General features: G+C 39.6%; 1 protein-coding gene across 2 annotated transcripts in view; it reads left to right on the top strand.

The window, feature by feature from the left end:
- The first annotated feature begins 209 nt into the window (after nt 1-209).
- The window catches only part of smox (spermine oxidase), a 30,944-nt gene continuing 7,764 nt past the window's right edge, over nt 210-23,389 (top strand). Inside the window, exons 1-5 of one of the 2 annotated variants that reach the window (XM_088637692.1) lie at nt 210-405; nt 8,069-8,303; nt 12,617-12,843; nt 16,130-16,303; nt 22,450-23,149. In XM_088637692.1, the coding sequence (XP_088493818.1) occupies nt 8,096-8,303; nt 12,617-12,843; nt 16,130-16,303; nt 22,450-23,149 (1,309 nt within the window). In that variant the 5' untranslated portion in view covers nt 210-405; nt 8,069-8,095. Of the gene's footprint in view, nt 416-8,068; nt 8,304-12,616; nt 12,844-16,129; nt 16,304-22,449; nt 23,150-23,389 lie in introns of both variants that reach the window. The other variant, XM_088637682.1, reaches the window with a different exon arrangement.

Raw genomic sequence — 23,389 nt, 5'->3', positions numbered from 1 at the left:
GACCTTGAAGATGTTTTTTTTGTATTCTCTCTCTCTCTCATCGGCCAGAGATTTACAGACAACCCCCCCCGGTGAATGTATCATCGTATTTCCGGGATGTGGACAAGGTTTCAAAACCAAAAATAAAATAAAATAAAAGCTACAGCGTTCAGAAAACAGAACCCGCTCTCTCCTCAGCTGTGATGGTCCGGTGTTTTTGCATAAATGAGTTTTTTGTTTTGTTTCTGGGGGCCTGGCTTACACTAAGCACGTCATCGGCCGCTCATGTTTATTGAGCACAAGGCATTGAGGAACTGGCTGCCGCTGGTTCCAGCACCAGATACAAAGCCGAGCTGGAGATAAAGAGCAACACAAAGGAAGAGCGAAGCTTTGAGAGTAGACGCTTTCTGCCGAAGAAGATAGAAGGTAGTGCCAGGTAACATGCAATTTAACGGCACCTATTCGAAATCGTTTCGCCAGTTTTGACGCTTTTTTTTTAGCGTAACACACCAGAAAGGATGTAAACGTTTTTGAAAATAACTGAAAAAGAAGAGGTCTTGAAACTGTCAGCATACAGGGGGGGCATACAACAGTTTTTGAGAATACACGTATTTCGAGCTGATTCCTTTATTCAGTCTTTTTTTTTTTACTGGGCACTGTCCCCGTGTTATTGGGTGTTGAGGTCGTAACTTAAAAAAAAAAAGGTACGGTGCCTGAACTTGAAAATATCAGGTTGTATTTGATCAATTTACAGAAAAATGTTTGTTATTCTATGGTCTTGGTTGGTAAGGAGCAGTGTTGGTGACATATTAATCATTTCGTTTTGACAGGCCAGTCCAGCGATTCCGAAATATAGCTGTCTTTTGCGCATCTGGTACTGTTTTTCGCTGTGCCACAGTGGCATTGTTACTGTGTAGCCCTTTACGTGGCAGCAGGGGGACAGCTGTGTGACAGGCAGAATCCGCTGACTTCCTATACCGTGAACGTGGTCAAGAGATGAAGTCAGAGAAGTTGGAATCGCCAGTGATTTTTAAACAATGCGTATGCAGTTTTACGAGCAGAAAGTCATTTAAAATCTTTACAAATAAGGGACCCACTATTCCTACTGTACGTCAGATTTTTTTAAGGGCAAGGCTTCTCTTGAAATGCCCCAGGGCTCAACTAGAGGTTTCAACAGGATAGTTTTTTAAATGACGTTTTTTGTTAACAACAACAATAACAACAACAACAACAAAAAAGCTTTCCTGTGTGCTTTACAGCGGTTGTTCACAGGTCTACAGTTACAGCTACGGTTGTCGACAGGTTGTTTCAGTCTCAACTGAGTGTTGCGAAAAAGTAAAGAACGCATGAAGTTCACAGTCATTTTCATCAAGGTGTTCTTGAATGTTTCGGTGAACATCTTAAGGGTTTTAAAGGAAGAACGATTCCGTGCGATACACTATTACTCCTGTTAGGCAGACATCATTACTCTGGCGAATGTAACAAACTATTAAGAGTTTAAATTACAAACGACTGGAGGCTGTTCGCTCAGTAGTAACTCGATCCAAGGATCTCATCCAGCCGTTTCTCGAAAGAAACGGGGGTATCTGCTTCAACGACGTGGCTGGGTTGCATGTCCTCTACTTCCACCACCCTTCGTGTAAAGTCTTGCCTACTGTTTTCAGGTTTGAATGCATTTTCACATACTTTGCATTTGCACCCTGTGGTTTGTGTTCTACTGTTCATTCTGAAGAAAACGTTTCGGCTGACTTTGTCCTGGCCTTTAAGGATTTTGAAGGATTTTGAATATTTAGGTCACCTTGTAGTCTTCACTGTTCATGACCTAAGAGATTGTGTTCCTTTAGCCTGCCTGTGTAGAACGTTCCCTTAAATTCCCAAAATGTGTCTGGTCGCTCTTTCTGGATGGATTGGATTGCAGAGCAGCATGAACTTTTCTGTAAGGAGGTGTCCACATTTAAAATGTGCAAAGCGGTAACGTTTTAGGAGAATCATTGAAAAAATTGTCATCGCCTGTCTGCTCCTTTACAGTATATACAGTATGACAGCAGTGTGGAGTACTGGTCAAGACTCCGGACAAGTTAAATAAATGTTTACCTCATCATAAATATGGTAAATGGGTCAGATCCTGAGTGTGGTGCTGTTGATTTACCTTTGATCAAGGTACTGCACCCGGACTGTTACAGTAAATTGCCCTGATGTATAAATGGATAATCTCCAAGGTGTTATTACAGATTCTTTTCAACTTCGACTTAAATCGTATTAACCGGTTAAATCGTACGACTGGTTACATAGTTTTAACATTTTGTATGAGCTTTAATTTTAACATTTGTGATGACTGCAGGTGTATGACTTGGAACTTCCAAACACCTGTACAACAGACATCTGGTATCTTGAGCCTGGCAATTTCCAAGTAATTACTAAAACCTACAGTGCTGCCTGCCTTTTGTCTGTCCTTTGCATTACATGTCCTTCTATCCTGGAGTTTATAACGAAAGTTCAGGAGGGATGACAACAACCAAGTTCCGTCGGTCTCATCTGTAATTATTTTGTAATTATTATTTCCTACACCCGAAGAAGATTCCACAGCCGAAACATTGCGGCTCTTTTCTTCTCTTTGCAACGTAAAATAAACCTTTACTTTTCCTTTGCATTATTTCGTAATTATTCCTGATGTCATTTCCTCACCTAAACATTATAAATACTGGACGTGATCCCCTTCTCTCCCTCACATACATCTTCTGCGTCCCCCCTCCACCCCATCTCCACCTGCTGCTGCCCCTTGGTCACCCCTCACTCTGCAGGGGGGTCCCAGTCTCCTCATCCTCTGGGCAGGAGGGTTAAGCCAACTTTTACTGTGACTAAAACACTTCATAAGCCTTTCTCAATACGCTTAATTCTTGGGTGTTGGGTGTTATTACTAGTGACATACTGTAAGATAAGATCACTTTATTGGCCATATACAATTTCTTGTATTAGTAATTCGTCTTTTTGCAGCTTGCTCTCCACGAGACACACAGACGGGAGAGAGAAGCTTGGGGTCAGAGCGCAGTGTCAGCTGTTTACACGGCACCCCTGGAGCAGTTGGGGTGAAGGGCCTTGCTCAGGGGCCCAACGGAGTAGGATTCCTCTGCCTGCTGTGGAATACAAACCGGCAACCTTCCAGCCACAGGCGCAGATCCTGAGCCACAGAGTCACCGCACCGCCCCTATTAGTAAATAAAAAATAAATGACTCTGGCTTTGTGAATGCTGCTTTTGAATAAGAACGTCAAAGATGCAAGAGGAGTATTTCACTTCTGTGCCATTGTTTGTTTCCTTTCAATTCTTGCTTTGAATATTAACATTGAGAAAATGTTTACTCTTTGTTTATTCATGTTTTTTATATGAGGCTGTATTTCTTCAGGCATGCTCTTGGCCTTCCCTTTGTAGAGGGGACTAAGCACCACCTAAGCTGGAGGAGCTGAATGGTCCCCTCTTGTTTGTAATCTCTTATGCACTTATGTTCAGCAGTGTTTTTATTAATGCTGCCAAGCGGTTTGGGTGACATACTAGACACAACACATGCGTGAACATCTTAGCAGTGAGAGGCTAGGAAGAGCTTTGCAGGAGAAACAGATCTGTCTGGAATGATGGCACAAGCCACAGCATGGATTGGAGCTTGGCAGGAATCCATTTCTTTTATGTATTTTTAATAACAAGAAGTGAGTTCCCTGCTACCAATTTGTGTTCGGACTTGTTAAATAACTATTTCACAAACAAAGGTTGTGAAAAGGTCCCCGAGTCCTTTAAGGCACTTGCTTGAATCCATTTCTGAATTTACGTTCATGCTTTGTACTGTAGGTTGAATTTAAGCTTCTGTCGATGCACCCTTAGTCTCCATTGAAGAGATAACTCTGTCGTGTTAAGTGACTTAACAGCGAGCAGATAATAAAGTCATTGTGGTCATAGAAGTTTTTTTTTTTCTTTTTAAAGATCAGGTTTACCGAAATTCTCGCTTTCACTAGAAAGGTTCAGCAGTGCCCTGTTTTTTAAATAATATGTCTTGCATCAAATAAAATAATCTGGATTTATTTGAGCATTGAGGAGAAGTATGTATTAATCCATTGTTAAATCTATTCTGAAAAAGTTTTCCTTGTACTGAAGCCTAAATGAGTCCCTGTGCAAAGCTTTGCTCTGTTGTCTACATTTGGGGAGAAGACTCAGCTGAGCATCAGCACACCACTTGAGAATAATGATCCCATAATAGAGGAGAGAGTAGTATTTTATTTCATACCTTTCATACAGGAGTCTTAACAGGAGGTTGTGAAAAGCTAAAAAGCACTCTCTACAATTTGGAAGGTTTGAAACTCAGCTCCTAAAATACAACGCAATCTCTGTTACGGTAACACAACGGAACGCTTAAATGTGGTTTTGATTATAATTGTTTTCTTTCTGATTTTGTAGGCTACGCACTTAAAGCGTCATCATTATTGAACCCTGATCTTTGTTTCAGACTTTTTTTTATCAATTCCCACCTAGCAATAAAATTCTAAATAGCTCTCCAAAAATCAGTGTGAATTTTCTTAAAGGGTGTCCTTCCTAAATGAAAAATTGATGCTGTCTTTTTACCTAGCAGACGGTCTCTTCCTACGATATGACTGAAATTAGGTCCTTTGCCTCTGGGGTATTTTCTCAAACAGGCATAGCTAATTAGAAATTACAATTACACCGTATAAAAGCTTTCTTCAAGTGTGGGCAAGTATTAGAAAACAATGTGCACTGCATATGTGGTTTGCTCCTGTTTGCTAACCTTCTTTTTATACTGGCTCCTAGATATTTTGAATAAGGTTGAAATAGTTTCTGGAAACTTTTCTCAAAATGTCTTAGAGAAGAAGAAAACGTCTATGTGGAAAAGAGGATAGGCATCAGGTGGAAATATTCACTTAGAATAAACATGAAAATGTAAAAGTGTGCCAAAATCACTTGAATAAAAGCATTCAAAAGAACAGGTCCAAGCTACCGTGTAGCACGTGGTAAGAAAATTCGATTTTTAGTCCTTGTTAATTGGTTTTAGTAAAACTTTATACTGGGATAAATGTAATTCTTGAGTCTCTCAAAGACTTCATATATAATAAGTCATGTTGAAAGGAAAATTATCTTAACAGAAAGTAATACGAGCAAGGGCCAGAGGCTATGGGAGAGACACGAACCTTGATAATTTCATTACCTTTTTACTGACTTTTAATTTGCAATAATATAATTAAAAACAAAATGTAAAAGATGTAGTAACGTCATGTGTATTATTGTGTAATGATTGTGTTCCCTTAAAAACAGAGAACAGTACACTCAGTCAGGTTGATGAATAATAAATCTCTGTTACAAGAAGGGAAACATATTTTTATGGAAAAGAAGAAAAAACATTTAGTTTGGAAACGGATCAATCTGCATTAAAATGAGAGCAGTTATATAAGGATATGGCTATGAAGAAAAACAGCGGCCTGTGGGATACACAGTGATTCTTGTATAACAATTATTATGTTCTTGTTCTAAAATTCAAATGTTAACTTTGAAGGTTACAGTGACAGTTCTTTAGAAGTCATTCGTGGGTCAGAAGTATTTTTATTTTATAGAGCTATAGAGTCTTCATATTATGATTTCTGGCTTCTTGGAGCTTTAGGTTCTGGAATATGTTGTCTGTGTTGTTGTGGTAAAGAGAGAGATTCTATTTTTGGCAAAGGTGAGTCATATGGAAGTGTGGTCGGGCTGGGCCCTTAGTTAAATATGCTTATTTCCTTTTCATTATACGTGCAGAATGAAGGGTTCTTAACATCTGTTGGCAGGTTAAGTTTTGTCTTTGAACTCTGGTAATCAAATGGAACAATCAGTGGTGCACAATCCCTGTTAGTAAGAGATACGCATCTGAAACTGCCCAAGGCTATTTAAAAAAATCAGACACACTTTCAGATTTGTCAAGAAAGTTGGATGCCTTCTGCACCTGCTTGTCACATACTGTAGGCTTTTTTGTTCTGTTTCCAAAAGTACCTTTTATATAATTTTTTTAATTTGCCTTTCTTTAGATATACGGTGATGTAGTGGTCCAGTATATACTGTATGTGATTGATATCTCCAGTAATGAATCTAATTGAGCAGCGATGTGTTTTCTGTGAACTGGAATGTCCAAACTCTGGGCAAACTGCTACATGTGTAACAGAAATACTCTTGTGCCCTTAGTGCTTTTTACATGGTCAGTAGTTTGGTTAGTTTCTCCCAGTGATGACTGGTTTTCCACACGCTTTTAGCCATATTTACTACAGTCTCTCATAAATGCTTATCTGCCATACCAAGAAAAGAAAAAAAAATGTTTTTTATAAAATGTAAATATACAGTACCGTATTGCAAAAACAAATCTAACAGTGCTTGATCTTAAACGCTCTTTCTTTATAACGCCACTTTCTAGCCAGAACAGCACAAATATTGATTAAAGAAAAGTCCTAATTCTCAGGCCATGGATTTGCTTAATTCAAAAAAAAATTATAGAGAATGCTACTGTTCTAGCTTTCTCTTTTTCCATTTTATTTTGGTTGAATAGCTTTCAACATCCCCTCTGTGGAAATGTAGTAATTAGATGGATTGTTCTGTATGTGAAATATGCACATGGATTGTTTAGTCAATTGTATTTTGAAATCCCTGCGTTTTACTGTTGGACTTGTTCTTTGTTTTTTTTAAAGACTTGTTTCCCTTCATCAGAAGTGTTTTTCTCCTCTTGGTTTAACTTCTAAATGCAGAGTATGTGTTCTGTGGCACCACAGTTATGATTTTCTGAGCCGTGTGCTTTAGTACCTTTAATTGTGGCTGCCAGAGTGGCGTTGTTATGTCTGCTACAGGGCATGTATTATACCATAATCCTGAAATTATCTGTAATTCAGAAAAAAATGTAATTATCCAAACATTAAATGGGACCCTATAAGGCTCTTAGTGGTAATTTACTTTATGAAGGTTATTGAGCGTGTCTGAGAGAGACACAAAACGATAGGAACAAAATCTGAAAGAGATCATATGATAGGCTTTGTGATTTTTGATAACATACAGTAGGCATGAAAACTGTGTCAATAATTGTGTAATTTCACTCATTGCCCACACCTAAACAAATTACACAGTCTCACTGTAAGATACACTTATATAATGCAATGCCGGGTATTAAAGGTCATCGATTTAAACTTTCTATATTTCCGAAGTTTAAATCGAGCGAGGCAGGATCAGTGTGTGGGCTAACAAGTAACCTGCTGTACAGGTGTTGCGTATGTGTATGTGTACTTGTAGCACTGAGATATAACTCGCGTATGATCAGCAGTGTGGAGCAGTGGGCAAAGTTCTGTGTTTGGAATTGCAAGTTTGTGGGTTCAAACCTCAGCTTTAGCACGATAATTCACCTGTGTTGTTCCAGTAAATACCCATGTTTAGATACTGTAGGTGCAAGTGTAAGTTGCTTTAGAGAAAAACATTAGAAAAATTAAAAACTGCAGAGGTAGGTATACTCTATTGAAATTCTATATGCTTTCTGTTTACTTCTAAAAAAACATTTTAATTTTACTTGGAACTTTAGGGTCTTCAGTTAATCTTTTAAAATCTTCTTTGCAGTAGTTCCAGTAAGTGTGTGGCCAAGCATGCAGATACTGGGGTAATGATTATGACGTTAAATTGTAGATAAATCATGTTTATTACCGCACTAAATTCTTGAAAACACAACACTTTTTTGGCAGTTGTGGCATTTATTGCATATTTAAATTGATTATCTCTGAAGTTGTTTTTGGGAATACATCCTGTGCTTCACATGAAGAGGTACTTTAGTTGCTACAGTGCAAATAATGTTTCCGAATCCATAACGTATTGATGCAGAGTCATGTGTTAAAATACGGTACTAATGAAATTCAAGACATAACTTTAGAAATATACCCAGTTGTATAAAAGGGTACCATTTTAAGTCGTTTTGACTAATAGCATTTACCAAGTTAATATGACTGATAAATGTGATATGGATAAATTTAATATCAAATGATTATTTAAAACATCTGTTCTAACAACCCTGTTCTGATTGTGTTTCTTCCCATTTAGATCCCCTAGAAGAAGAGTTTGGACGGCATGCAAAGTTGTGAAATATCTTCAGACAGCACAGATGATCCTCTTAGTAGTGGCCTACACAGAAATCGACAGCCTCGAATAGTAGTAATTGGTGCTGGTTTGGCTGGCCTTGCAGCTACTAAAACCCTCTTGGAAAACGGTTTTACAGATGTCACTGTCCTAGAGGCGTCAGATTGCATTGGAGGGAGAGTGCAAAGCGCTCAGCTCGGTAAGAGGTCTTATCAGCGTCTCCGTGTTTTTGAGTGATGCGTTTCAAACCTTCAGAGCTGTTCCTGGTTCTGTGACAAGTTTTGACTGAGGATATAGCATCGGAAGAGAGTGGTGCTTAATCTGTAGGAGTGTGCAGTTAATTGTTAGGTTTTTGCGCCTGTAGCTGCAAGGGTGTGGTTTCAAATCCCAGGTGAGACAGTGCGGTTGTACCCATAAGCAAACGGCACCCTTTCCAATGCATTCAGGACCTTACCGGCGATCGTTTAAATGAGTAGAATGCAAAATGAATAATGTGTATTATGTATTAAGTCTCTAGGCTTTAAATGGCACGACCATAAATGCTGCAGTGTGGTTATGGTTCTGGACTGGTAAGTGGAAGGTTGTGGGTTCAAATTCCAGGTGGGGCACAGCAGTTGTACCTGTAAGAAAGGTACTTCATTCAGATTACTCCAGTAAAATGCCCAGCTGTACGAATGAGTGTGAACGTAAGTTGCTTTGGATAAAAGTATCGGACAACTTAGTAATACTTGGGTGATATAGGAAAGGTTACACATGAGAGTCTGACATTGGATCCATGTTGTTAGGATCAAATATGAATCTATTAAAAAGAATTGTGTCTGGAAATCATTATTATTATTATTTTATTAGTAGAAGTAGAGTGGCTTTCAATGAAGGTCATTGTAATAGATTCCTAATATTTTCCCTTCAACATTGTACTGTCAGATAACTCTCAGCCTGGAGGAAAACTGCTTAAAACGGGTTAATATTCTGATAAACCTCCAGGGATTGGTAATGGGAAAACCCTCTGAAGGTCTAAGTCGACGTTGTCTGCACATTATACCTCATTGATTGCTTATATGATTTGAAATCATGGCCGATTTATAAAAAATGCATGTGCAGTAACTGAGAGAACAGACTATACAGTTGTGTTCAGATGGTGGAAGTTAATACAGTGGTGCTGTGATTTTTCACAGATGTGCAACTGAGTGAAGATTTGCCTTATAATGTAGGATCAATTCCATATCTATTTAAATGCTCAATAATTCAATAGTATGTAAGATTATAGCTGCATCTCCTTTTTTTGAAATATTTACCTTATCCATTTTATCCTTTATTGAAGATAAGCAGTAGCCCTGATCTGCAGTTGAGTTTCTTAAAAAAACCCGGAAAAAGTTTTCTGTTGTCAACTGGCAAGTTGCTTATTGTTGCCATTATCATTGAGCGGTTAGATAGGAAAACTTGGGTTTCTTGCAGTCATTTTTGAAGATTTATCATCCTTTATCAAGTGAGTTACAAATGTTTTTTCTAGGAGAAATATTCAGAAATCATTTAAAAAACCTCCATATCTGAGTGTATACAGTACATGTAATGCCCTATTAATATGAAAATCATTGTAGGGTAAACATCAGGTTAAATTCAATTACAGTGCAGGAATGATGAAACCTAATGATCATTCTGTATTTCACTATTAATGACATGAAGGGCCCAGTTAAATTAGAATAATACTTACAAAGAAGAAAAGACCATTCTCCCCTTCTAACTCATTTTAGAGCTCAGGTTACCAATATTGTAATCTGCACTGCAAATGTTGTGGTTTAGGTTCTGGCTAATTTAAAATAGGCAAAATGCTGATGATTCTTCAGTGCTCCTGTAACTCAAGAAGTTACAGTATTGCTCCTTGAGTTGCTGCATTGCAGTGAAGTTATTGAAACAAAGTGAGTAGGGAAAGGTGTCTGAACAGTGATGATCATCTACAAAATAGGCATTGTGGTTGAGAACAGATCAACCTCTGGTCTTTTGAAAAGCTTGGGTAGAGTTTTTTTAATTAAATGCTCTTTTTTCAGCAGCAGCTTCGACAGTCTGTAGTGTTTTCAAAAGCCTGTTTAAGCCGATGTACTGAAACAGTAGGGAGGATGTGTCGATGCCAAGTACAATTCTACCTTGAACCTTTGTTTTTCTATTCAGTCGCCACCTGTTTGTGGTTATGCTGTAAACGGATCTTACAGAATTCTCTAATTGAGAGGTTCAAGCTGGCTGCGAGTGTTATTCGTGAGCGAGGTGCGAAGACACAATTACTGTGCTAATGGAACCGGGCTCAGTAGAGCTGAGCATGTCACAGAAGTGTATGTAAATGAATCCTTGCAGGGGCAGAGCAGAGCTGCACCTGTTGGTGAGGTGACTCGGAATTCATAAGCTGGGGAGAAGAAGGAGGAGTTTAGAGAGAGAGAAAGATGGCCTGAGCATATTACAGAACCAAAACAGACTCTTTAAAAAGGCCAACTTTACCTGTATGTTGGATCTCTAGTGTATCATGGTCTCACAGGAGAATTCTCCTGCAGCACCGGACCTAGTCACTTTGTGTAGTGGGTTTCGCTGCTGTCAAGAGGGCACTGCTGTGGGGCTCTGAGCCCGTGAGTGACTGTGATCGATTCCCAGCAGAGGCAGAGTGGAGCTGTACATGTCACAGTCACACAGATTGCCTCTTGGGAATTACATTTAATCTTTTCAGAATATATGCAGTTCCAAGGAGAAGTATGTATTTATATAACTATGTGTGATACTGTTTTACAACTAAAGTACTGTCATTAAGAACAAGTGGATCTATGTCCAAGAGATCTGTCTGTCTTGTTCTAGTGTGAAATGACCCTAATATGACCCTAAAATGACCCTCCTGTGGCTAAGGATCTGCGCCTGTTGCTGGAAGGTTGCCAGTTCAAATCCTGCTTCCGGCAGAGGAATCCTACTCCGTTGGGCCCCTGAGCAAGGCCCTTAACCCCAACTGCTCCAGGGGCACCGTACAATGGCAGACCCTGCACTCTGACCCCTGTCTGTGTGTCAGTGTCTCATGCGAAAAGACAAATTCCTAATGCAAGACATTGTATATGGCTAATAAAGTGATCTCTATGTTTTATCTATTTTTTTTTAGTGTTGAGAATGTTGAAGAAGTCTTTTGGCTCTTGCATATAATTATATGTAATTGTATGATAATTCATGAGGTGTTGATAGAGCCCTTTACATGTCATGTACTGTACAAGAAGCAGCTTGTATTTAGGTAAAAGCTGTATCTCAGAATAGCTCTAGGTTTGTTTTTCTGTAAATGTGTTTTGTGATAATTAAGAATTGATTTCCTGAAATTATTTAATTCTAGGTAAAACCTTGTGGTACTGTCGGACAAGGCATGTTTTCTCTTACTTATAAAGTGCATTAATGCTGGTGAACTGGTGTTGAGATAACATTCATGTCCAGCTCTTAAAATCAACAGCATTATGTGATGTCATCGTGATGCACTGAAAATTATCAATGTAACAACCGATAGCACTGCTGTTTGCATGAGCTGTAATTGTGGTGTTTTTATGCCATTGGTAAAAGAAGAAATAAATATTGTATACTATAATTTCACATTTACTGTTTGTAATGTTTATTAAATATCTTTCTTACGTAAGAAGACAGTGCAACTTATGAAATTTAATGCTGATCAGTTCATCTGACATATTAATAGTAGTGATGAAATATCATGATTGAAGCTATTTTGTTTTTTCCTCTTTGATAGTTTGTAAAAGGTGTAAAATGTTGCTTTATGTGGAATTTCCTTCTTGCTTAAATACCAGGTAATATTTCAGTGAATGCCACCAAAACCCCTTTTAAATTGATTATCTTCTTGTTGTGCATAGTTGTTAGTTTTCGTGACTATTTTAACAGCTTTGGTTTAGTTCTTTATCTTTTTTGCTTATGCGGAAGCAACAGTTTTATTTTGTTTTGACAGTTACTCATAGCAGGAAACTGTAGTTGTGTTTAGATTCAATACAAATGTTTTCACTTAGGAGACTCTGAGAGTGGACTTACTTATCAAAGTTTGTATAGAAATCTGGTTGCTCAATTGTGAGGCAATCTCTCTTCAGCACTCAGACACAGAGCCCTATTTTCAAAGCACTTGGGTGCTTAAATCCACATTTCTTCCCATAAGGAGTTAAGCACCTGCATGCTTTGAATATAGGGCCTTATATTCAGAGGCTGTAAGAGAGGTAAAGATTGCGATCGATGTGGAAAGATGAACTGCATTTCTTTAAATTAGAGGGTCAAGATCAGGTGGGTTTCTTCAGTGGTTCATTCATTGGTGGTACAGCTTTTTGCATTTTTCTGCAAAGATTGGATGAATTGGTATGACCTGATGCCTCTTACTACCTTTGGTGTGCATTTTCCAAGACTATAGAAGACAGTGGCCACATACTGTACACTTGATGTTCAATCTGCTAATAGAATTTGGAAAATTTAAAGACCTTTTTATTTCTTTATTTTTCCTTATTTAATCAGGACAAGCGACCTTGGAACTTGGAGCTACTTGGATTCATGGTGCCAATGGCAATCCAGTCTTTCATCTGGCAGAAGACAATGGCCTCCTTGAGCACACCACTGATGGGGAGCGCAGTGTGGGCCGCATCAGCCTTTACACCAAGAATGGTGTGGCTCACTACCAAACCAACAATGGCAAGAGGATCCCCAAAGACCTTGTTGAGGAATTCAGCGATTTATACAACGAGGTGGGAGTTCATTGCTGAGTCCGGAATCAGGGAGGGGGATGGGGCATGGGTTATATTCTTTGATGCTTAGAAATTCCTGTGTATGCACGTCAGATTACAACCTTTTTCCTTTTGTTACAATTTCAAGAGTTCTTCTTCCCCCCTGACTTTATTTCCATGTGGCTTTGGAATTGGAGGTTTTGCATGTAAGACATTCATGCACATTGAAACAGGGTCATTTAATTGACTTTAAAGACCCAAAAGCACCAAAAGTGTCATCAGTTGCGTGGTGAGACTTGGCTTGTGTGGGATGAGGAAAGGATCCTGTTGAACTCTGCAGCTCTTGTTCTGTAACTGTTGCACCATGACATGAAAAAGGTAGCTATTCAAAAAGAATTTAAAAATGAAGCTGTACCTACAATATATTCAGCTCTATATCCTGTGATATCCTGGTTTCGTTTCAAAATAGGAACCCACGCAGATGAAAGAGTTTGAGTGCGGTCTCTTTTTGATAAAGTAATCAGGTTAAGTAAAGGGCTGTCATCAGTATATCAGTCTTAGGGTGGTGTAGTGAAGCGGACAAGTCTGTGGAATCAACACTGATTCCTGTCCCAGCTGCAGACACTGCTGTTGTACCTTGAGAGGGGTGCTTTGGCGCACTTGCTCCAGTTCATTCAGCGCTGTAAATGGGAAATAGCATTGCGGGGTGTCATACTTGTGATGGACCAGCGTCCCATCTAGAGGGGTGGGAGAGTCAGGTGTTTATTATTGTGCTTAATGACACAGAAACCAGGACAAGCTCTGGCCTGATGAGCCAGTGTGGCTTGGATGAGGAAATTATCCCTGTGGCTCTTATGGAAGGTCGCTGAGTCGGCATGTGTAGGCTGCAAAGAAACAAGTAAAGGTTTATTCCACGCTGAGAAGAAATGTAGTGCCGAAGCACAGTGTTTCGGCTGTGGCTGTTTCACTAGTAGAAGGCTTCGCGGCCAAAATGTTGTTCTACAATTCTTCTCTTTTCAGCATGGAATAAACCTTTACTTGTTCCTTAAAAATGAAGCCAGGTTGGTGTAAGGGAGCAGCTGGATCCGAGGTGTTGATACTGGGTCAGCCCACTAGAGGGCGGTGTAGAGAGAGCTAAATAAAGGTCTGACATTTTGATGAGTTTATTAGAGAAATTGACTTCAGCTGTCTGCAAACTAATGTCTATATAGAAAAACTGTCTGCAAACTGACTTCTTTACATACAACAGAGATGGTCTATTCCGGCTTCGGGGTAGAGTGGTGAAGTTTCGTCATGAGTCGGTGCTGAAAACCACGGGTTCAGTCTCGTGGTAAGACTTTAATAATATACCATCACACCTACTGCCGCTGTGTCAGTGGCGCTAGTTTTGCATTGTTAGAGAAGCATTCCTGGCCAAATAGGATCAGCCAGATGGCTTAGGCTCTGATTAACAGGGGGAAAGGAAAGGCAAAAAGGTTATGGATCTAGTTCTGAGCTCCACCGTATCTGACAGGGGGTTTATGAGCGCTGGTTCTCCATTCCATGCTACTGGGTTAGGAGGGTCTGCTGCAGTGGGTTATCATTTTCTTGCTGGTGATCCTCAAAGCAGTTTTTATTAAGAAAACCTTTTATCGTCCACAGTGAGCCGAAGAAGTTTAATATTGTTTGATGTTACATGGGGTCGTTAGCGAATGTCGGTTTCAATCTGATATATGCACAGTATAAAAAAACCTTTAGAGTGCTTCCCTTAAGAAGGTGTGTTTAAAAGCAGTATTCAGTTTCAATTCAGTTCAGTTTTATTTGTATAGCGCTTTTTGCGATGGACATGTGTCACGAAGCAGCTTTTCAGATTTCCGGGCCTTAACCCCCAGTGAGCAAGCCCAAGGCGACAGTGGCAAGGAAAAACTCCCCCAGACTAAAGGAGGAAGAAGCCCTGAGAGGAACTCCTCTGGCTGGAAACCGGGTTAAATTAGAATGAACTCATACGAGAGCCATCTGTATTCAATACATGGTGGGAAAAGCACAGTCATGTATGGAAATGTCCAACAGTGTTCCGAATGGTCAGTTGGTTTCTTTCAGCTGAGATTTCTCTGGGAAGGGCTTTGTAGAGGATCGGCTGTTGATTTCACGACCGGTAAAAGGAGCTGGATTCTGGACCTGGGCCTCCGAACAGTCCAGCCTCAGAATGGATGGATAGAAAAGAGATAACACAGTATTTGTGAATGACAGTGAAATTAAAATTGGTCATTTGCATGTCTTGCTACTCCTAAGTATTTATCTGAAAGCTTGACTAAACAAATATGTGTTTGGCCTAGATTTGAGCATTGAGATCTGAATCTGAATCCTGCACATCTTTGGGGGAGGCTATTCCATAGTTGGGGAGCTCTAGAAGAAAATGCTCGGTTGCCAGCTGTGACTTTTTTAATTTGAGGAACAACTAGGTAACCTGCTCCTTGTGATCGAAGTGTAAGAGAAGAAATATAAGGGACTAAAAGATCACTCAAGTATTGTGGGCCAAGACCATGCAGAGCTTTATAAGTGAGCAACGACAATTTATGATCTGTGCGGAGTTAGCCTGCCTCGTTTCTTCATGGCACAAAGTCCGCAGCGAATGGGGGACAAAGGTGTTGTCTTAAATGAACGTCTCGGTGTAGGTTTGTTAGCAGAAAGAGGTGAAGGACTGTTTATCAAGACAGCTGCATCCCTCCCTGTCTTGACTCAGTCGTACGCCGCCAAGCTGGACGTGCACCAGATTCTGAGAGAAATCACACAGCTGCCATTGTCTGCTTTTCTCATTTCCTTACTCCGTGGTTATGTGCTAGAATTAATTACCCCCGACATTCCCAAGAAATCCTTCAGTGGCCTGAAAACAACACCTTTGGGTGTCTGTGTTTTATTCTGTGGCTGATTTTTTTGTTGTTGTAGTGGAAACATTGCCAGTTAGCATGTTGTTATTTACACAGCACCGAGTGTCTTGTCATGGGAGAGGAACTACAGTGAGCTGCTGAGGCAGCGCAGTCAGAAGTCTGTGTTCGAAAACCGTTTTTCATGTGAGAGCAATGATGACTTGCATGCCTAACCTGCCCATCCGGCCCTATAAGACCGGTTCCTCATTGAACGAAATTGAATGGATTGTAGGTTGTATTTTAGCTCTGCACTCTGGTGAGGTTTTCTAACAGCAGGCAAAAAAAATAAACAAAGCAACCACGTTCTCATCCCTGTCACAGCTGATCCGAAATGTTTGCAGCGGCGTTCGAGTTTCCCGTCGGAAACACCCGTCCTGTTGTTTTTATTTCCTACCCTGCAGGTCTACGAGCTGACTCAGGAGTTTTTCCAGAGTGGAAAACCCGTTGGTGCCGAAAGCCAGAACAGCGTTGGAATATTCACACGTGACGTGGTGCGCAAGAGAATCATGGTCGATCCGGAGGACTCGGAGAGCACAAAGAAGCTTAAATTGTCCATGCTGCAGCAGTACTTAAAGGTGAGCGCAACTTGCTCCTTCGCAGGCTGAAGTAGTCCTCATGAGGATCCCGAAAAGGGCCTGACGAAGTGAACCCCAGGCTTCGGAGACCAGGGTGCAGCTAGTCGGCTGCTAGCCTAAACTGATCGAAGATACAGCCTGTTTCCTTTTTGTGACCCTTAACGAGGTGTTAAAAGCTTAAAAAGGTGATCTCCTTTTAACAAATTCTATATCAGTGGTTCCAAACCCTGGTCCTGGTGATCCCTCCACACACCTGCAGATTCGTTCCATCTAACCTTCATTAGATCATTGAAGCCGTACTTGATCTAAGAAGTTTATTCATTGGGATATCTGCATTGTGTTCCAATTGACAAGTTTGGGATTTCCAACATGTTTAAGAGCTGGGAACAAACAGTCCAGATTGATCTGATCATTAAGTGATTGAGGGGTTTGATTGTGTAACAGAAGGCTCAACGGTAACAAAAGCCTACAGTTTTGTTCGTCACCAAGATCAGGATTGGAAACCACTGCTCTATATGATCCTGTCCATGTTGTAATATGAGTCATTTAAGCTTTGAAATAACTTTTTTTTTTGTTTAGACCTAGTGCTGCCTTTTTGGTTCTAGATTTAAAGAAAGGTTTATACTGTAGTTACGCAAGAACATGTACGTGTGCCTAAGCATCCATACACCCAAATTGTTCTGTTAATGGAGAAGCTCAATTTCTGTTTATGTCTTTTTATTTTTGAGAACTGTAGTTATAATTGTAATTATAATTATAGTTTCAGTTATTCTGTATCTCAACAAATTCCTTAAAAGCTTAATGTACAGTACTTAACCCCCCTTACATGTAGACCAATATTCAACAAATGTGTTCATTTGTAATTTAAGTGAAAAAGTTAATTTTTCCATGATGTACATTTCATTTATTTATTCAATCCAACCATTGATTGTTGTTAAGTTTGGAAACAGCCACTTACTTGTTAAAGTCTTTTTACCAGCAGATAAGAGAATTACACAAAGATATTTGTCAGTACTACTTATATGAAAATCCAACTTGCCAAAATATAGAACCTCAAATGTAAAGGGTAAATTGCTTTCAAATATGTTCTCTAAGGCCCCATGTAAATCCACCAGAAAGGCCTTATTTTAGTGTAATTACTTGCACTGCAATTACTGTTACTGTTTAATACCATTATGTTTTCTTAATAATGGTGTAAATCAACACAGAAACTGAAAAAAAAGTTTTTGTACAATAGTAAATCTCCTTCGAGTCTCAGGCTTAGCAAAGGGAAAATGATAGCGCCTGTGTTGTAGGTTGTTCCTGTACTGTCCTGAAGGAATCATATCTGTAACTAACAGTTGCTTTAGTGAAGTGAGACGTGTGGTATTGTTGAGAAGCCACAATGAAAAGATTGCTTATTTCTGGCACTGATGGGCATTGGTTCTTTTTACTTTGCTTTATTTGTGATACATAAATCCCGCAGTAAGATAACATCATGTGAATATAGACATTGGTACTCATAAAAATACAATGGTATTGTTAATCTCATGCAAGAAAAGAATTAATAATACATTGTCTGTAATGATGCATGGCTTTAATTTTCAATTTTTAACTTGCCTATAACCAGTACTATTCAGCCAGAAATACATTTTAATTTTTAAACTCTTGCCATTAAAGTGATTTTATCCACATATTGTAAAAATCTGGCACCTTGCTTTGTACTCTTTGAACCTTGGAAAACAATGCATACCAAAGTTGAAAAAAACGCATCTTGAGTTACATTACTGCTTGTTTTTTTAATACACATGAAAGAGCAACACCTTGGTCTAATGTAAGCGAAACTAACAAAAAGTAGGTTAGTAACAGATGAAGAAGTGCTTCAATACCAAAGAACATATTCAGAAATGTTCAGAGTATGCAGAGGAAATTCTGCTTAGACCATCAGCTATGTTGAGGGAGTTTTCTTGTGTTGCTCAAGCCAAATGAAAAGTGCCCCTTTTTTCTGTAGGTTTCCTATTGAAGCAGTTTGTTTCCCTGGAGGAGAGTAGGTGGAAAATTACCCCTTTTCCACTTGAGGTCATGGAAATGAAAGGAAACGTTGCAGGCGCTCATACGCTCATTAACCACACAGTTCTGCAGTTTTCACTGGAAAATGGGAAAGTACACATGAGAGAATCACACTGGAAATACATGATCTAATATGGTTTTGCCTGACGAGTTAATAAGACATTTTACTGCGCTGCCTCAAATTATCTTTGAAATTTCTTTGGTGGGGTGGCGTACAGTATATTGTCATTATTTCATATCATAAAGTTTCATGACCTTTTGAAAAAATAAATATTTCCTTAACCTGAAGGTATAAAGTGAACCTGCTCAACCCATATTTACCATTCACTATGGCTAAAAACGAGCAAAACAGGACTATCAAGATCTGTTACATCCCTCCCACACATACTGCGCAGGCTGTATTAGGACAAACCCGTTTATAATTTCATATGAAATGTGGAATTCCATGTAAAAATGTTTGAGGATTTTCCATGTTTTGTGCCTTTTTTTTTTTGTAAGCGCTTTAAAATGATCCAGTCTTTCTCAGCCACAGACGGATTCTCTCTTTCTTTTCTCATAGGCGTCCATGCTCATAGCTACTTCTTGTGCCAGGATATTAAACTCCACCAATATTAAACTTCACCAATGTCAAATTCAAACAAAACGGACCGCGATGAATGACATGTCTAGTCAAAGTTACTAATTTGAGAAGGACGATACATTTACAAAATAAATTAAAAGGTAAATTTCATAAGGTAACCTCATTTAATAAGTTATAAGAAACATTAATGAGAAATAGTTATAAAAAATTTGCTTAAAGGTTTTTATCGCAGGTTGACATGAGTGTATTTAGAGCTTTGTGTTGCATCGTAGGTCTTGCCATCTTTAGACTTAGCTAAGCAGAGCCCAGGGAACGTTAACTAAATCCTTATTGGGTTGCTGAAGAGTATGGGTGCATCATTGTGTCCTCGCAATTCACAATTTGCTAACATGTTTGTCTCTGACATGTTTGTCAGAGTGACATGCCTGTATGTGACTCAGTGTTGTGTTGTGCAAAGAAATGCTAAATAAAAAACCTCTGTGATCTTCTAGGTTACCACAGTCTCAGTTCTTACATGTCTTGTGGAAAAAGAAAGAAAAAGAAACTAAGAGACAGAATTAGACAAATTGCAGGGGCAGGAGAGTTGGTTGAGAGGGGAGGGAGTGAATACATTTATTTACTTTCAGTTATTACTGTGCTGTCATGAAAAAAATGAACTCTAATACAGGGTAAGCAGTAGTATCATAACGATGATCTCATGTGTTTGTTTGCATATGCAATTACTATATGTAAAACAATACTTTTTAAGTTTCCAGTACTGATTTTCATAAAAATTATTACTAACCACTTGCCATGGTTAATTATTACGTACCATTCACCATGGTGAACACCTATTGCTGAAATAGTGAACAGTTATAACAGATATTAAACAGCAGAAATGCTTGTTTTGCAAACTACGGAGAAGTAATGTTTCCCCTAAAAGGTGCTATTTCCTGTATTTACAAATTCACCAACCGCAGAAACTCCAGCAGACCTAACCCTTAGAAATACCGAATTTTAACTGTATTTGGCTCTGCCAGAAGACAAAAGCCGCTCTGCAAGCCTGGCTCCAGTGCCTTATTGGGTTAATAACAAAAGAGCAGGCTTGACTCTTAGTTTTTGTATCACTTACGTTTGCCACATCAGTTCTTGTATCTAGTTTGTCTTTCCACTCCTTTTGCTGTGGCCTGAAATGGCAAAATGTCACTTAACGGGATTTGGAGAGATGTGCTTGATCAAAGAAAATAAAGCCACAGCAGCCTCCAGGTTCTGGGAGGTGGGCATTTAAATGAAAGGTCTAAGTTCTGCTGACATTGACTCACGGCTGTTGACTTTGATGTAGATTCTGTACTTGTGTCTGCTGGAGGGCAGGATAACCAATTAAAACCATCATGACTGGACCATCATGGCATTATTTTCTACCATTGATGTTATTTGTCCTCATTGAGATTATTGAGATGAGGCATGAATGCAGTGATGTTATTCAAGTGGCAAATTGCAAAGTGTAAAATGTTTGAAAGTGCAGAACACACTCTAAAGACAAGTTATACATTTAGCTTGAAAATGAAACGTGAATGGGGTTGCTTGTCTGATGTATACAATCATTAAATCTAACAGCGCTCAGTCAGTATCTCTCAGACTGATATAGTGTTTAATTGCAAGGCGTGCTACAGGAGGTATTATTTCAGATGCTTTGATTGAGTAAAAAAAATCAGATGAGGAGTTACTTGCCAGTTTAAGCATCTGAAAGTCCGTAGTTTGGGATGATCTATTTTCTGATTTGTTTAAACACATTTTGTCACTCACGACCTATGGTTTTGAGAGAAATGGGTTTGATAACAATCGTTCATGTGTAAAACACTGGTTTATTGATGCCAGTGCTGTTAGGCTAGGCTGCTTGATTTGAGCTTTTTCACATTCCCAGTGAGGACAGTTTTGGAGACCGCATGTTTTCCTAAAGCTGCAGGAATTAAATTGCTTACTTCCAAAGTGTTTTTGAGTTTCTGATTACAGAATTTAAGAACGGTCTTTGTTAGATACTGTAGCAGTTAGAGTTTGCTCGTCTCAGATTTGTAAAAGAAGCTCTGTGAAATGCATGTCATAGTGAAAGTGTCATAGGAAATACACCATCAGCTTCTGACTAGGGTACTGTATAAATATTCAAGAGAAATTTAGGGAAACAGATCAGTTTAATGTAAATTTTTTTTTTACAAGAAAATAATTTACCTGTGTCCCCTTGCTATCAAAAATCAACTAAGGGAACCAGCTGCTCAGTTAAATTTTAACTGCAAAAACTTTGTTTCCTAAGCAATAAATTGAATTGTATGAAATATCCGATTAAATTATGCTTCAGGTTAGCCTTGTTGATTATATATAGGCCTATACATATTTTGCAAGGCACTGTTCTTTTTTAACCTCTTAATTCTGATTCATGGGGCTTCCAAAATGTGAGATTGTGCAACAAAACTTTTAAAAACATTTTTAATTCAGAAGCAGAAGAAGAGTGTGAAAAAATTGATTTATAACATAACATGTGAATAGAGAAAAACAAGTATTCAAAAGCCAAATGTATTCTTCTTTCCTTACGAAAGGTCTGTTTATATAGTATCAAACCTTTATTTCTTTGCAGAACAACGACCATTCAGTGGTGTAGTGAATCCAATTGTGATCTAATTACTAAAATGTTGTGCTGCAAGGCTTGTGTTTTCTGTGCATATTTCATCTGCCCTGGTGTGTTGATAATATTTGCAATATACACCAGTTTCTGTTTGATTGTCTCAGGTTCAAACTGGTTTCTCAGCAAGAAGAAACAAGACTGCATTAAGAGGAATGTAGGTGGAAGCTATGCTACTTGTTTTTTCCTAGACCAAGCCTGTGTATATTTCAGTTGCAGAATGCAGTGTGTGTGTCCTGGCTTCACATTTACCTAGTTCTTACTAGGTTTTACGTTTTATATTTTTAGTATTCAAGCATTTCTGTTGCTGTTGCTTTAGTATTATATATTATTATGAACCTCTTTTGTTATTTAAGCAGCAATATCTAAGGGGTAAAAACCAATAATTTTTTTCTGTTGAGTTAAGGATGCAAGACGCTTACATTGTTTTTTAAACGTTCGACACACTGACAATAATGGGCAAAATTGATTTGAACTCTCTTCAGTATTCCAAGTGAAGAACACAGGTTGCACTATTTTTTGCAAATCTCCCTTACTCTTTTAGAGAAGGTGTTGTGTGTTAGAAGTAATGGTCCGCCGTGTATTTTATCCTTAATGTTTGTAGGAATCTTGGTTGTTCTGTAGTGTTGTTATTTAAATCCGTTATTACCAAAAAGAGTTGTAGGCGTATGGAATAAGCTGGGAGCCATGTTGTTAAAGCTGATACACTGACTTCTTTTGAGAAACAGCCGGATGAGGTCCTTGGATCATTTAACCACTAACTACTCACCTGGCCTGCTGGGCTATATGGCTTCCACTCATTTGTGACCTCTCTCATGTTCTTACAGTATGTCCCTTTAATCTGCTTCTATGTTCTGTCCTCAGGTGGAAAGTTGTGAGAGCAGTTCTCCCAGCATGGACGAGGTGTCGCTGAGTGAGTTTGGGGAGTGGACGGAGATCCCCGGTGCCCATTACGTCATCCCCACTGGCTTCATCAAGATCGTGGAGCTCCTGGCACGAGACATTCCCGAGCGCGTGGTGCAGCTCAACAAGCCCATCCACTGCCTGCACTGGAACCACTCTGTGCGTCAGGACATAGCCCACACGGAAGACCACAACAGCGACCACCGGGGCCCATCCGCTCAGGGCTACCCAGTGTACGTCGAGTGCGAGGACTGTGAGTTCATCCCAGCCGATCACGTCATCGTCACCGTCTCGCTGGGCGTCCTCAAGAAGAACGAGAGCCTCTTCTCCCCCAGGCTGCCGGAAGACAAGGTCATGTCCATCGAGAAGCTGGGCATCAGCACCACCGACAAGATCTTCCTGGAGTTCGCCGAGCCCTTCTGGAGCCCCGAGTGCAACAGCATCCAGTTCGTGTGGGAGGACGAAGCTCAGCTGGAGAACCTCACCTACCCAGAAGAGCTCTGGTACAAGAAAATCTGCAGCTTTGATGTCCTGTACCCGCCCGAGCGCTACGGCTACGTGCTCAGCGGCTGGATCTGCGGGGACGAGGCTCTGGTCATGGAAAGGTGCGACGACGAGACCGTGGCCGAGACCTGTACAGAGCTGCTGCGCAAATTCACAGGTCAGTACAGGTGCCTTGAAGCCTGCGGCATTAGGAGACTCGTTCTCAGAACCGTTGCGAGTCGCGTCACCTCTGTATTGACCTCGCGTGTTTCCAGACTAGCTCATACCTTTCTTTCGTAACCCTTTCTCTTCTTGCTTGTGACTTTAAAGGATGATGTGATCCCAAGGGAGAAGGTCTTCTGAAAGTGGGGGATTCAAGCAAGCAGAGTGAAAAATTAATGAGTTCTAAAACAGTGAC

This window comes from Lepisosteus platostomus, chromosome 1, assembly GCF_059453375.1.
Source record: "Lepisosteus platostomus isolate fLepPlt1 chromosome 1, fLepPlt1.hap1, whole genome shotgun sequence".
In the NCBI taxonomy this organism is placed as follows: Eukaryota; Metazoa; Chordata; class Actinopteri; order Semionotiformes; family Lepisosteidae; genus Lepisosteus; species Lepisosteus platostomus.
The sequence above is the reverse complement of the archived record's forward strand: the minus strand, read 5'-3'. Positions and strand labels throughout refer to the sequence as shown.